Source organism: Triturus cristatus, chromosome 12 (assembly GCF_964204655.1).
Source record: "Triturus cristatus chromosome 12, aTriCri1.1, whole genome shotgun sequence".
In the NCBI taxonomy this organism is placed as follows: domain Eukaryota; kingdom Metazoa; phylum Chordata; class Amphibia; order Caudata; family Salamandridae; genus Triturus; species Triturus cristatus.
Genome location: NC_140595.1, coordinates 30,535,190 through 30,551,568, shown reverse-complemented (window position 1 = coordinate 30,551,568; position 16,379 = coordinate 30,535,190). Strand labels below are relative to the sequence as shown.

The 16,379-nt window shown below is 43.5% G+C and overlaps 1 protein-coding gene across 1 annotated transcript in view; it reads right to left on the bottom strand.

Moving 5' to 3' along the window:
* The window catches only part of NWD1 (NACHT and WD repeat domain containing 1), a 77,383-nt gene that overhangs the window by 27,421 nt on the left and 33,583 nt on the right, over positions 1–16,379 (bottom strand). The window contains exons 13-14 of the mRNA XM_085636860.1: positions 3,931–4,130; positions 871–1,143 (exon numbers count right to left, since the gene is read on the bottom strand). Coding sequence (XP_085492986.1) covers positions 871–1,143; positions 3,931–4,130 — 473 coding nt within the window. The remainder of the gene's footprint in view (positions 1–870; positions 1,144–3,930; positions 4,131–16,379) is intronic.

Below are 16,379 nucleotides of genomic sequence, written 5' to 3'. Positions count from 1 at the left end.
AAGCCTTTCTGACTCACAAAATTGGTTAATCGAATCATTCTAAATCACAATTAGGAGGGGACATGAAAGAGGCTTCCCCTCCTAAATGGAATATGCAGTGGTATGTTTCAAATCATTGTGACCATAAATGCAGTTGCAAACCATCGAAATGTTACTGCACCTCAAAGACTGTGATAACTTATTCACAAAGGGTAACGCTGTCCCCGTGGCTCAGCTTCCCCTCTAGGTATCGCCAGGCGGCCTCAGGGAGTAGCTGCCAGGAGGAGGGGACACTGCCTACTCCTGCCAATGGCTTCCCAAACAGGAATATTCTTGTAAACTGCTTCTGTTCCCTTAAGAAATAGGGTCTGCTTAAAGAAATATGTTTCCTTTTGTGAACACAAACGTGAGTGGGGATCTACAGTACCTTACAGACCTCCATCCCACTCTTAAAGGGTCACAAATAGCGACCTGCATGATTAATATTCATTAGGAAGTCATTCTGGCATCTCTGTGTGACTGACCGTTCTGGCTATTAGTACATAGATCGCATCTCAAATTGGAACGCAATCCACAAATAAGTTGGTGCACAGTTTGCACCCACTGTTTGCAAACTGCCTGTTGGTCTGTCTGAGCTAAAGAACTTGCCATGAATATAACAGAGCCTAACCGCACAACATGACAAGATAAAAGAAACATAATGGAAGCGTGTATGCTTTACATATAACAAAGTAAAAAATAAAGAAAGCTTGAAATAACACTTATCATATCTCTCACAAGCCACACAAAACTAAAAGCCAAAAGCATGCCAGGTCTCGTCCTATGATCAACCGTCTGTTTTTCCCAACAACATTCATATCATCACAGTAGCTGCCGCAGAGTCCTCCTTACCATCGAAAGGCGGCCATTGGTAAACCCAATCACCATCGTGCCATGTTTCTGGATCATAGCACTGCAGGAGGGAACGCAGCCGCACAGCTCTGGTAGCTGGTGGGTGCCCTGCGGCTCACCGGTGCGGCTGTCCCACAGGTTAAGGGTACCGCCTTCCGTCACCGACATGACAAGCTGGCGTGGGGCAAACACCGCTGCACACATATGAAGATCTGGTACACCACTGGACACGTGGAAAAGGTTGTCTGCAGTGTCAAGGTGCCAAACATTGATCTAAACAAAGGAAGCAAAGGGTAGTTTCTTATTCAGTGGAGAATTTTTGATACAAGGTTAGGGATGAAAGTTCACCTATCAACAACACCAAAACTAGCCAGTGGTGTTAGTGAAGTGCTACACTGCATCACATCATATTTGGTAGCAATATATGTTGAAACAGATATGCTTTTTGAGAAGTCCAAAAAGTCTTCATTGCAGCCCTCAAAATAGTAACATAAATCAACATTTTTCTTTACATTATACTACACACCACCAGTTAGTATGCTACATGATTCAATAATAATTTTTCGGCTTGAAAAAACATGTTTGTGCCCCAATAGTGTCTTTTATGTGTTCTGGTGACATTTACAGACACTCCTCATTATCATGTTCACCAGGCGCGTGCACACAACATCCTCCAGTTGGCATTGTAGGACCATAATACACGATTACTGTTAGAAATTGGGTCTCTAGCTGGCAATGGTTTGCCTCCTGTCTAAGTAGGGACCACAATGCTAGTCAGGGTAAGTCAGATACACAGCCTAAATTAACCTGTGCTCACCCTCTGGTAGCTTGGCACAGAGCAGTCAGACTTAACTTAAGAGGTAATGTGCAAAGTATTTGTGCAGCTTTTAAATTACAGTAACACAGTGAAAACACCACAAAATGACTCCATCCCAGTGTCGAAAAATAGAGAATATTTGTCTGGGTGGAACAAGACGGAAATGGCAAAAATCTGATAAGTAGAACTTGAGATATGAATTTTTAAAGAATAAACTGCAACATAGTGCTTAAAAGTCAAAAGTGTTCAGAGGTTACTTGATGCACTAGACCAGGATAAATCCAAAGCTTCAGGCCGAACATGATGGAGGGCAGGTTGGCTACAGGACCCACACAGGGTCCACTGAAAAAGTACCTTTTATGGAGCAAGCGTCGGCATCAAAGACTCGATGCGTCGGTTCCGATTCACGCAGTTGGGTCGAAGTCTAACCTCGCAGTCAGGTCCTGCATCGTCCTTGATCACCTTACAATGCAGGCACTGCGTCATCATAAAGCCTTGCAGGGATATCTTCAGATAGGCACTGTGTCGGTGTCAAACCTCGCTGTGATGTCTTTGTGTTGACGCTGTGTTGGATTTGCACCTCACAGTCGGGGCACGTGTTGTTGTCGAGCCACCCAGGGATGTCCTTGGATCGGCACTGCGTTGTAGGGCCCTGCGTTGGTTCCGATCAACGCAAAGTTGTCACTGCACTGCTTTTTGCAGGAAACCAGCTGTATAACCTACTTTCAAGCCCTGGTACTGAATTGGCACATTTTGGCAAGGCATGATTCTCAGTTGGCAGAGCCCAGCAGGTGAAGCAAAGTTGAAGGAAGTCTTTGGTGGCTCTGTGACTTCAAGAAGAGGAGGCAAGTCAGCACGCCCTTGGAGAATCTGGGTGCAAGAATGTAGAGAGCAGGTCCATTCCTTCTCACTCCATGCAAGAAGCAGCAGGCCAGCACATCAAAGCAGGTAGCAAAGTGGCAGTCCCTCCTACAGCACAGCAATCAGGAGGCAGCCGGCTAACACAGAAAAGCAGTTAGCAGAGTGGTAGTCCTTCTTGCAGCCCAGCAGCTCCTCTTCCTGGCAGAATGTGCTTGGTTCCAGCAATGTTCTGATTTGGTGGTTTCAGGGGACCCGTACTTATACCCAGTTGTACCTCTGAATTGGGAGAGACTTTAAAAGAGGCCGTTGAAGATCACAAGGTCCCTGCCCTGGTTCCAGACTCACTACAGGGGGGTATGCAGCTCTTTGTGTGGAGACAGGCACAAGCCTATTCAGGTGTAAATAATGTCAGTTCCTCCCTCCCAATCTACATCAGGAAGGCCCATCAGCCTGGTGATGGGCCATCAGGATGCAAATGTCACACCCCAGTACCCTTTGTGTGGGACTTTCTAGAGGGAATGCACAAAGCCCAGCTGCCACCCAGCCCAGAAGTGTATTCAGAGACAGGCAGAGGCACAGAATGGTTAAAGTAAGAACAGGTCAACTTTCTAAAAGGGCCATTTTCAGACTTGCAGTTTAAAATCTGACTTCCATAAGTTATGTTAAATTCCGAATCCATAGACACCAAACTCGAAATCAGTCTTTTCCCAATTGGAAATTACACGTAAAAGATGGTTTAAGGAAATCCCAATGTTAACCTCTGGATGAGATAGGCCTTTCAGTAGTGAAAACAACAAATTTAACAGATTTTCACTTCCAGGATATGTAAAACTCAAAAGTACATGTCGTACCTTGTAAATACTCTGCACCCTGCCCATAGGGCTGCCTAGTGCCTACCTTAGGGGTGACTTATATGTAATAAGAGGGAAGGTTTGGGCCTGGAAAGTAGATTAACTTGCCAGGTCGAACTGGCAGTTTAAACTGTGCACATGGGCTCTGCAGTGGCTGGCCTGAGCTATGTTTAAAGGGCTACTGAAGTGGGTGTCACAATTGGTGCTGCAGGCCCACTAGTCGCATTTAATTTACAGGCCTCGGGCAAATATAGTGCACTTTACTAGGGATGTATATGTAAATGAAATATGCCAAAGCCAATGTTGCCATGTTTTGAGTACTAAGCATATGCACTTTAGCACTGGTTAGCAGTGGTAAAGTGCCCAGAATCCTAATGCCAGCAAAAATGAAGTCAGCAAAACAGGGGGTCAGAAGGCGAAACGTCAGGGGAAAGCACACCAAGGATGCCAGGTCTAACAGTTACCACTCATGTATCCTCTGCATGTAATAGGATGTACCTGGCTATAGCCAATTATGTCACATTCTCCTACCTGTGACCTGGAAGCAGATAAAAGCACACTGCTCTTTTCATCCACGTGGAGCAGCCACGAGCTCTGGTCCTCGCTGTGCTCCTCCTGGATGGATCGACACTCCTTCCCTGTAACCAGGTTCCAGAGACGTAAGGTGTTGTCCAAAGAGCTGGAGACAGCGCGGGTGCCTCGGCCAAAGATTTGCACGCTCCGCACCTCGGCTGCATGAAAACAAAACAGGGACATGGAGTCAGACTCATCAATACATACCCTCACCATAGTAAGGGGATTCAGTTTTGTTGCATATGTCTTATCTCCAAAGTAATGTGTCTCTCATTAATTGAGGAGTGCTAACTTGGGTAGTTTCAGTTCTTACATGAGGCAAAATAAGACAGCAGCCTTTGAGTGCCACCATTGGGAGGCATAAAATTACAACAAAATGTCAGAAAAAAACTTTTTTATCCGTGTATGGGGAGCGATCCAGAGGCAAATGGCAATTTTGACTGGATCACCACGAATCCTTGCTGGTTCTTGAGGTTTCATAGGTGTGGTTAGAAAGGCTTGAACCAGGCTATCACCCATGTGCTCCTAGCCAAGTGGTAGAAGGGAAGGGGTGAGGATGTGGCCTAACGGCTAGGGCGGTCGACTTTGAAGCTGGGGAACCTCGTTCAAGTCTTGGCAGGGACGCTCAACATCCTGTGATTCTTGGCAAATCACTTAATCTCCCTGTGCCTAACAGAAAAACATTAATGTGTCCATCTGTAACGCAACTGGTGCAAAGCGCTCTGATTTCTTCGGGTCTAGTTCGTGCTATATAAAACTCAACAAAAAAAAAAGTGATAGTTAAAATCAATAGAGGTTGCTTTGGCCATTTATCATCTCCTTGAAAGATTTTCAAACCCCTTGTTAAGATGACCGTGAGCCTAAAAACAGGCAGAGGAGCTAGCCTGATTAAGTAATTGAAAAATGATTTTCACTTAGACATGATTTGACCTGTCGGACTAATTATAGCAAAATACCAACACTTTAATATCTACAGTCATCATCGTGCCACTATGAATTCAATGCAACACGCGATTAACCTTTGTATCATTCATTTGGGAAGGAAGATGTGAAATAATTATTTTGACTCCTTTGAGGAACTAAGTAAAACCTATAACTTGCCACTTAAAGAGCCCTAGAACGACTTAAATCTCAAATTTGCTTTATTCAGAACATTATTAGATATAATATTCCTTGCCACTATATCTCCTGTCCTTTTTGAAGACCCCAATTTTCTCTGACTGGAATTTGAATAAAGCCTCCTGCTTCTGTTAACTTCTGCCACCTCACCTAGCATCTTCCATAACAAAACTTTGAAGACTGGGAAAAAGACCTTGAGAAAAACCTGTAGCTTGTTTCACGCTCAGTGATCCAACACAGAGCGTGAGGTCCTGGCCTCCAACCTCTTTATTAAAATCTGTTAGACTCTGTTCACAACTCACAGGCCCAACCTAAAAAGAAGTTAATGCAGGTGGAGGTGTGGTTAGCAAGTTGTAGCTTAAAGTCATATGTTTGTCCAAATTAGTGGGTAGAAATTAAATCAAGGCTTGGATAGATTACAAATGCCATCTTTACTTTATTTCCGGCTGCCGTTGTTCTCAACAAATGATCCCACTTTGCCAATCTACACTATGCCGCAGTGGCTCTTTTTTCTTTTTCCCAAGAACTTGTTGTTTTTTCCCCTTCTTAAGATTTTTTTATATCTCCTCTCTCTTGTTTTTTATGCCTTTTTAATAGCCCCTTGTTTATATTCTAAGATCTTTTAGAATTATATTGAATCTTTCATCTTAATTATAATGTTTCCTTTTACATCAGACATCATGTGAAAACTGCGGATCCCTTTTCCTGCCTAGTTTGTTTATGATATAATAACAAAAAAGGCTATTTACAAACAAAAATCAGTACAGAAAATCCCTGATTATTAATGAAGAATAATTTTAATGGTTTGTTAACAAATAGAGGTATTGTGCATTCACTGTGAGAGCACAGAGCAACCCTTCATGGTCGAACGTTGGCGGGCATTTGTGATGAGCCATAATTGACAGAAAATGTAAAGTTTACTCAGGCAAAATGGGACAGTTAGGGTAGGCCCCTTCAGCTGACACAGCGTGAAAATGAGAAAGCTTCCACAAAAGAACAGTGGAAGGAGTTTCAGGGCTGTAGGAACAATGCAACTTTTCCTCTGGGAATACACATAGAAACAAGCATTGGAAAAAACAATATATTTGACTTGCATTTTGAATGCAGACTAAAACATTAAGCAAGCCTGCTATGGGGTAAAGGATTTAACGTGTCATGACTCAATGTACTGTTGAGAGGTAAAATAGTACCTCATGCATTGCAATACAAGAGCTCCATAGGCTGTGGAAATGTGGATTTTCCTGATCAGTTATGTCCCCTATCTTGGACCCCAACGGTTCTATATACATGTTACAAGTACATGTATGTTCCCTCCAGTTCCAGTTTCTAAGACGCAAACATATGTGTGTCTACCGTCAACATGTTCTCTGTCAGATCCGCCATCAATGGGCTGGATATTCGATTCCTAAGTATGAAAGGCCACCGACTTTATATGGCTAAGTTACTTCATTTTTACAGTTCAGGCAAATAGGCCCGATTCTGTCCTCAAGCCTTTCCCTGCTTTCTGTCTTTGACAGCTTCAGCTTGAGCTCGCATCTGTATCCATGAACTTTGTCCTACTCCCTGTGCAGCTAACGGTGCCTGCCTCGGCCAGTTTTCGCCTGTCTGCCAAGAAGTTGTATTTCACCTTCGAATTATCTATTTTGCTCTCCAGCCGATGCATTCCTGTCCAGTGATTTAGGTAAACATTTCCTTTAGCTCACAAGCAAAGGACTCAGCCTTTCCGTCCTCCTGCAAGTGATTCATAGCCCTGTTGCCATGGAAAGTTTTCTGCCCCTCGCATCTCATATAGACACTTAGACGCTTGTACACGCACGCAGTCAGTATAGAATAGATTCTGTCCGAGAGTCTCTTCCTTGTGGATAACATAGTTCTTTAAACATAGGATGTTAGATATGATTTGGGATTAGGTTGACTTGACCCCCAGACTTCTCGTCTCCACATGTAGAGCTAAATGTCAAGTCCCCTTCACCCCCTAGTTGCACGTCAATTACACGTCATGCTGCCGCGCGCGCATCTGTGCCAAGTATTATCTTATAGATCCACCTATGTCTGATAATTCTAACCAATCATGTTTCTTCTATTCCTTATTACGCCTAGTTTCGATTATGTCACTGTCACGTCACTTTTCTTATCAAATGTTACGCCTTCTACATTCGTTTCATTGTAATGTACTTATTATAAAAATACATGTCTGTTAATAAATTATTGTACTTCACTTCCTGAACCCTCGTGGTGACGGAACCTGAGGGCCGCGACTCGAGTCGGCCATTTTGAATGGAATAAAGCCCATTAGAAAACCTCTTATACCACGGATTCTGCCTCTTGTTATTTTGAGCTATTTACTTTATTTTAAGATTCCGTATGAAATTCAGTCCGGTAATATTTATTTTATTTACCACATAATGGCGCCCGAACAGGGACACTTTCTCATCTCACGCGCCGGCGGTGCGTTGCAGGCCCGGTCTCCTGCCACAGCTGGACGGACCATAAACGCGTACCAGCAGGATTTCCTGTAAGCTCCCTCCGGTCAAGCGGGGGCGACTGAGGCTGCGATCAACCCAGACGAGGCGGTGAGAAGTGCGAAGTATCCCGACCAGAGCCTAGCTGAGAGAGCAAGATCCGAGGTATACAGAGGCCCACCAGGTTTTCCGAAATCCCGACGTCCAGAGGGTCCGATGTCCGCAGTTATCGAGTCCTGTCCATTCTCTGAGGCCTTCCGTTTCAAGGAGCTACTCGGTGAGTACCATCGCCGGGGAGGCGTGTTGACGCGCACATGGGTTGTGCCGGTCAAGACGGATTTGGGTACACAAATCCGGTCTGCACTGTTTAGCAGTGTATATGTACTGTTTAGCAGTATATCAAGTATTCCGAAGTATTCAGTTATTGTCAAGAATTCAGCGTGGTGATTAGTTAAGCAGACTGTCATCATTGTCGATCATTGTTATAATGTTTAATGTTTAATGTTTAAAGTATTCAGAAATGTCTTGCATATTGTGGTATGAATGATTGTTCATTGTTCACTGTTCATTATTGTGTTTCTCGTATTAAGCAAGTTCAAGAGTAAGTATCAGATCAGTTGTCAATATGCCGCTCTTCTCGAAGTTAAGACAGATTACTACCAGAAAAGGGGTGCTTGAAGAAGCAGTTCCTATTCCTCCTAGAGACACTCCAGGACATTTCATGTACCATAAGCATGGCTTAGATGCCATATTGTTTCTTGATCTATGGGTAGATTATACCAAAGGATTACCGGAAAGTCAAAGGTGGCCCATAGCGGGAACCTGGGATGCAGAGTGCATCATGAAAGTGGAGGAAGAGTTATGGAAAAGAAAGGTCAGACAGTCACAGAAAGACGCTGTTGAGTTATGGCGTAAAGAATCTCATAGACGAACAGAAAAAGCACGTAGACAAGAAGAGAGGAGTAAAGAAAGTTCAAATAAAGTTCAAGAAAATCTATTAATTGAGGAAGGTATCCGAGTGAAATCAGAACAAGTGAATAGACAAAGAAATGCTCTTATGAATGGTATGTATCCCCTTCTAGCCGAAGGACTACCTAAGGCTGCTACAGAGATGCCAAAAGACTTGCCACCCCCATTATTTCCAATCAAGGTACATCCAAAGGGGCATCCCAGAACCGCAGAAGATGTTTTTCTTTCCTCATATCTAGACGATGCAGCTCCCGAGTATGCTAACGCCACACCACATAGACCGTCTGGCGGAGGGGTTCAACGTCAGGATCAGGTGTCTGTCCCCGTGCAACAGCAAGTCCCGATACAAGCTTCGGCAAGCACATCTGTTTCCGCATCTGTCTCCGCAGTCGATCCTATAGGGGTATCGACACCCATAGTTGCTGTGTCACGTTCAACGAACCCATTCACACCCGACGCCCCAGATGGGGCCACGGGAGGTGCTAGCAGTACTTTTACACCACCCAGAATAAATAAACTTGTTTTTCAAGAGTCAACACATTCACGTACACCAAAATTCGTAAATGAACGTACGCTTAAGGAACTCCTTGTAAATTGTAGATATGACCCAGTGGTCGGTAAAGAGGACGAAATGGTCCTGGCATCATTACGTATCAGGCGAGCCGCAGAGTATTTAGCAAGGTTACCAGGGATGACTACGCATCTAGATAACATATATCATTTTGTTCAAACAGGACGAGATTCAGGATGTATTAACAGAGCTATGGAATTCCAGAAAGTAGAGATACAGGGGGAACTGTTACGTTTCCTCATAAACTGTGTAATCAGAAATCAAGATCGTCCGGGGGTAGACCCGAATGCAATGCTTATTCTTACAAGATGGAGTCAGAATATATCAGAAGGGAGACACGATAAGCAAAATTGTATAATAGCCATGTGCCGAAAAATACGTAAAGAAATAGAGCGTATTCATGAAGAGAGATTGGGAACAGACGAGTTTGAGCAAGATGAAGTGTCCGAATCAGAGAATTCCGCAAGACAGTCAGAGACCATAGCCTATGTAGGCAGAGGAAGATCTTGTGAAAATACTAGATGTTTTTCTGACCCAATACACTCTGTATGTCCAAATAATAGCAGAACGTATCCGACGCCTGTAATAAATCTGAAATCTCCTGAACATTTGTTTCAAGCGGCAGATAAAATACTACGAGAACGAAGGGGTTATCACCTCCTCGATTCCATAGATGAGCAAGAATTAGCCAGATCAGCCGTTCACTGGATTGTTAGTCCTGAAAAATACGGTGATGAGACCGTAGCACACACGTTTCTCAACCTCAGTACAGATGAACAACGTTTAGCTGGAATCTATATGATTCAGCAACTCCTCATATTATATAAGAGCCAACATACTGACCCTGGTCCTTTACCTGATATATTAACGGAACTACTCACGAACAGATGGAGAGGTTCTAGTAACAAGCTAATTAAAGAGATATTAGTGTCACGTAAGCAGTATGTCCTTTTTGTAAGTCCGGATTCTCTCTCGCTGCCCCACAGAGAGAGAGCGCCGTACTATATAGATAGACAAAATCCCCTACGAGAAGTGCACCCAATAAAAGGCGAAGACAATGAGTTTCACCGTGTATTTGTTTACACACCCATATCAAAAATGGAATTATTAGAAATGAAAAAAGTAGTACCTAGTCATGACAAAGACCCAGCGGGTTTCCACCGAGAAATTAAAGACATGTTACTGATGGGAGAGTACACCTTTCCTGATATTATGACGATATTAAAGGTGCTTTTGCCTGCTGGCATATATGAAAAACTGAAAGAAAAAGAGTGGGAAGTGGGAGACCAAAAGATAGACTGGACAGCATTAGCAGAGGAAGAAAGGGGCCGAGCTGCAGGTTCAGGGCTCGGGGATAAAGTTAAACTATTACCAGGTTTACTAGTACAGGTACTGCCACGTTTATTAACTACAAAAAAGGAAGATTGGGGTGCAATCACAGCCTGTAAACAAAAGCAAGATGAAGACACAAGCGATTATTATGCTCGATTTGAAAAATGTTTTGGTATAAATAGTGGTATAAAAGCAAGTAGTGATTCATATCCACATTTATTTGTGACAAAATTAGTGGAAAATGCATTACCTCCAGTAAAGAATAGAATATTGAAATTCGAGAGTACCTGGCAAAGTAACACTCCGTCGCAAATGCTACAAATGTTACAGTATCATCACAATAGAATTAGGGATGAACAAGAACACGAGCATAGACGCATGAAGGATACAAAAATGAAAATGCTAGTTTCTCAGACAGTACCAGCAGATGGTCACAAAAAGGGTGTGACACATTCTGGTGATTCTGCAGTTCCTGTAAAAGGAACCTGCAATTACTGTAAACAACTAGGCCATTATGTACATGATTGTCAAGTCCTGAAACGAAATATAGCTACAGGTATTGCAAAAGAGAGACCACGATTAGTTAGACAAGATCAGAATGAACAAGGAGCTATGCAGCATGGACAGTCCATGCCAGTTCAGCAACAGTCTATGCCAGCCTCACAGCAACCCATACAGTTTGTGCCAGCTGCACCACCGTTGCCTGCTACTGCCACACAAACCACAACACGACAAATGTATCAGACTGCACAGTATGAATACCCTGAGTATCAGCGTTACGCATGAACCAGCCTAGAGAGGGAAGTTGACTTACCGCTTATCGAGATTCCGGTAGATCAAGAAGGACCTTATGTACATAGTGAATTATTAGGTCAAGATAGAAAATTCTTACTCGATACAGGGGCAAGTCGAACAACCATAAAACGTAGTGAAGTTCCAGGGGCACCCCTCTCAGGCTCTCAAAATGTTTCCCTTGGTTTTTCAGGAAAACCTATTGTTAATGAAGTATCACAGCCTCTACCACTTACGTTAGGACCTTTGACACGAACTACAGATTTATTGCTTACTAAATCATGCCCAGAAAATCTGTTAGGAATTAAGACTCTGAAAGCACTAGGAGCCATAATATGTTGTTCTCCGGAAGGAGTAAGGTTGTTTTTGCGTGATTTTAAAGGTCACTATGTGTCTAGAGACATGGATCCCCGACTACAGACTTTACCAGTACATCTATGGGCACAAGGCCCTACGGATGTTGGCTGCATGAACATTACACCCTATCGAGTTACATTGAAAGCAGGAGTGGTACTACCACGAATGCGACAATACAAGTTACCGCATGATGCTGTAGTGGCTTTGTTGAAAATCATTGATGAGCTAATTGCCCAGGGAGTAGTTGTAGAAACAGACTCCAATGTATGTAATTCACCGATAATTCCGATTCTTAAACGAACTGACCCTACTGCTCCACCAGTGTACCGATTGGTTATTGATTTGCGTGAACTAAACAAGTGTATTGTACCACAATTCCCTGTGGTCCCTGATATATCATCATTGTTGACAGCAATTGATTCCGAAGCAACATTTTTTACTGTAATTGATCTCAAGAATGCCTTTTTCAGCGTCCCAATAGATCCGGAAAGCCAATACTTGTTCGGATTCAGTTTAAATGGGCGCAGCTTTAAATTCTCACGCGCTCCCCAAGGATTTACAGAAAGCCCCAGCATCTACAGCCAAGCACTGAAACGAGAACTTGACAGTATCCACATGCCAGTCAATACTGCACTGCTTCAATATGTCGATGATCTGCTGATCACCGCGAGAAGCGAGCCAGAATGTGAAAAAGCTTCTCTGACAGTTTTACATTTCCTAGCCGACAAGGGGCACAAGGTGTCCCCTTCTAAGCTGCAATTCTGTGTTCAGCGAGTTATTTATCTTGGTCACTCGCTGTCCAAGGAGGGAAGGCAGCTTACACCAGATCGCATCCAGTTAATTGCTAACATGTCAATACCCCAGACACAAAAGGAGGTGCGGGCTTTCATAGGCCTCACTTCATATTGTAGGCAGTGGATCCCTCAGTACGCATTTTTAACAAAACCACTCATTCAGTTAACCACACAGGAGGCAGCCACATCGACTGTTCTCCCTTGGACTCAGGAACATACACAAGCTTTTGAAAGCCTAAAGGAAGCTTTATGTCAAGCACCTGTTTTAGCAACACCATGTTATAGCAAACCTTTTACACTCTTTGTTACAGAACGCGAAGGTACTGCCTTGTCAGTACTCACTCAGGATCAAGCAGGATCATGCAAGCCATGTGCTTACTTTTCCAGTACATTAGATCCCGTAGCTCAGGCTTTGCCTGCATGTCTGAAATCAGTGGCAGCGACAGCTTTAGCAATCAGACAAAGCGATGCCATAGTATTAGGACACCCATTGACAGTTCAAGTACCACATGCAGTAGAGGTTCTTGTGAACCGAACACAAACACAACACTTGACCATAGCAAGACTTACCGGTTATGAACTGACATTATTTCAACCACACATAGAGATCCGACGGTGTAATACATTGAATCCTGCTACACTATTACCTGTAATTGGAACAGACCCACTAGCTCATGATTGTGTTGAAATCATTGAAATAAAGACGAAACCTAGACAAGACTTGACAGACGTTCCATTGTTAGATCCAGACCTGACGTTGTATGTAGACGGATCATGCATGAGAGCAAGTACAGGAGATTTAGTGGCCGCGTATGCAGTCACAACAGACACTGAAGTTATTGAGACACATTGTATAGATATTCTGTCAGCCCAAGCAGCAGAACTTATTGCTCTAACGCAAGCCTGTATTCAAGCCACAAATAAGAAAGTTAATGTATACACTGACTCACGTTATGCATTCGGAGTTGTACACGACTTCGGCGTGCTGTGGCGAGAGAGAGATTATCTAACGTCCCATGGTGCCCACATTCAGCACGGGCCCCTCATTCATGCCTTGTTAGACGCGATACATCTACCCACTGCTATATCGATTATGAAATGTAAAGCACACACGAAGGTTACTGATACCATTTCTCAAGGCAATGATTTAGCTGACAGAACAGCTAAACAGACTGCTCAGAATCGCACATTAGACATGACAAAGCCAATAGTTCAGACCCCAACACAGTGTATGACAATTAAGGATCCCGCACTTGACGTAATTGACATACAGACACATGCCACAGCAGAAGAAATAAAGAAGTGGACTGAACTAGGAGGGATCCAGACAGATCAAGGATGGATGACGAAGGAGAAATCTGTATGGTTTCTCCCTGATTCCATGGTTCAAGCCATTATAGCTACAGTTCACAGTCCAGCACATTTAGGAGAGAAGGCTATGCTAGACAGCATTCAGCACATTTGGTTCAACAAACATTTACGAGCAGCAGCTAAACAAAAGGTTCGTACCTGTATGATATGTTGTCAGTTTAATCCAGGAAAGAGTGTTCCCGTAGAGCAGGGTGGATTTCAGCCTCCTGACCATCCTTTTGAAGTCCTCCAGATGGATTATATTCAGATGGAACGTTGTCGAGGATTCAAATATGTCCTCGTAGTTGTCTGCGCTCTCTCCTGTTGGACAGAGGCGTATCCCGTATCAGATTACACTGCCCCGACTACTGCCAAGCAGCTAGTTCGAGAATTCTTCCCACGGTACGGTTTACCACGTGTTGTATATTCAGATAACGGTCAGCCTTTCTCATCCGAATTAATGAAACATGTCTCACTTTTGTTGGGATATCAGTGGAAATTCCACTGTGTCCGACACCCCGAGGCAGCAGGTCTCGTAGAAAGACATAACCAGACACTGAAAATCAGACTGTCCAAAATATGTAGAGAGAAAGGTGTCGACTGGATAGTAGCATTACCAGTTGCACTCTTTTACATGAGAATGGTAGCACACTCTAGAACAGGGCTATCCCCGTATGAGGTGGTCTTTGGTAGACCACCGAATATGTGGGGGACGCCTATACCACGTAAAATAACTGATGTTGACTGTAATATGCTGACAGATTACCTGGCTTCCTTGATGTCTGCACTACAATCTTCTCGTTCACAGGTAGCTGCAGCCTTTCCCGACAACACTGAGGCGAAACCCCATGACGTTGTTCCGGGTAATCTTGTCTTTGTGAGAAACTTCGACAGGAAAAGTCAATTGGAGCCCAGGTGGAAAGCACCCAAGTTGGTCCTGTTGACCACAAGAACAGCCGTGAAGATCGAGGGACGAAAAGGGTGGATTCATTCAAGTCACGTCAAAAAATTTCATGGACTTCCTCCTGACACAGACAGTACTGCCCGTGTGTCTTCCCCCATTGACTCAAAGCTACCTTTGGCTGAGGCCAGTAGCACCGAACTCTATAAACAGAAACTCAGGTCCAGATCTAAACTGTCGGACGATTTGATTGTTTAAGTCCTCTCCAAGGTGAAGCGGTTGAATCTGTCCCGACATGTACCCCTTAGGTCTGAATCATGTAGAGTCCAGAATCATAATGAAACGACATGCGTATTGTAAATTACTGCGTAACCACTGTATTGTGACTTTATTAATTTTGTCTTCCTTGAGTTTTTTAATAGTTACTGCAAGTATATTGTTGCATATGTATTATCCTGTTTCTAAACGTGTTTTCAATATAACTGATGAACATTCTTTTAGTGACCTACCGCCACATGAATTATCTTATAGACTTGCGCTGCGCAATAACACCTTCATTAGTATGTTACATCATTCCCATCAGACTAGTAATGCGACCAATTGTTGGGTGTGTGGCCGACTTCCTCCCTATCAAAATAACAAAGGAGTTCTGCCTTTCTTTCCACATCCATTCACACACAATGGCTCCTGTGGAGCATGGTTTAGTTTATTAAATTCCATAGACCCAGACACAGCAGTTTATCAACAACATTGGATATGGGGAAATCTGAATCTAGTTTTATTCAAAGTCTGTCACCCTAATAAGGAGGGTCACCCCAGTAGAACAGGAACTGATTTAGAAAATGAAGTGTATAAATTAGGTAATTTTACGCCTAATCTTATGATTCTGAATGTCAAATCCGAAGTTGAACTAATTCTGCCCACTATGTCAGTATTTCCAGTTAAGGGTGAATTATGTGTAAGAAAAGTTGGTTCCATACATATGGGCCATAGCCAATGCGTTACTACAGTAGAATATAGTGATCAAGGTAAATCTTCATTTAGAGCTTCTCGCCATTCTTACTTCATATGTGGTCAGACGGCATATATGCGTCTGCCTCTAGATTGGGATGGTACCTGTTACATAGCATTCCTTTTGCCACCTGTTTTCCTAGCTCCCCCTGATTATTATCGAGATGTTCATTTAGTACACAATAGAGAGCGGAGAGATCTCCCAGTTGTCGATTATACTGAGACGGCATGGGACAAGTATGTAGATTTCAATAAAGGTATCTTTCCCTATATAGGTACAATATCAAATAGTAAGCTGATACGCAGACTCACCAAGACTCTTGAAGCTGTAGTAAACGAGACTATAGCCGCCCTAGGCAATCTGACAGAGGAACAATCAGTGATGAGAATTGTTGTTCTCCAGAATCGTCTTGTCCTTGACGTCATCCTGGCCGATAGGGGCGGAGCTTGCAGGGTCATCGGATCCAGCTGCTGCATATTCATACCAGAAAATTCGCCATCCGTATATAAAGCTATAACACGCCTTCATAAGATTGTAAGCCAGATACACGAAAATCCAGGCGCTTGGACGTGGTCCGGGTGGTTTTGGAGTGTGATATCAGCCTGGGGATGGAGAGTTCTATCCTTCCTAGGTATTGGCCTTCTTATGCTCTTCAGTTGTTGTTTATGCCTACAATGTGGACCAGCGATTTGTGGTCTGTGTGCCACATCATGCATTCCACATCACAGGTCCCGTTCAAAATACCGGA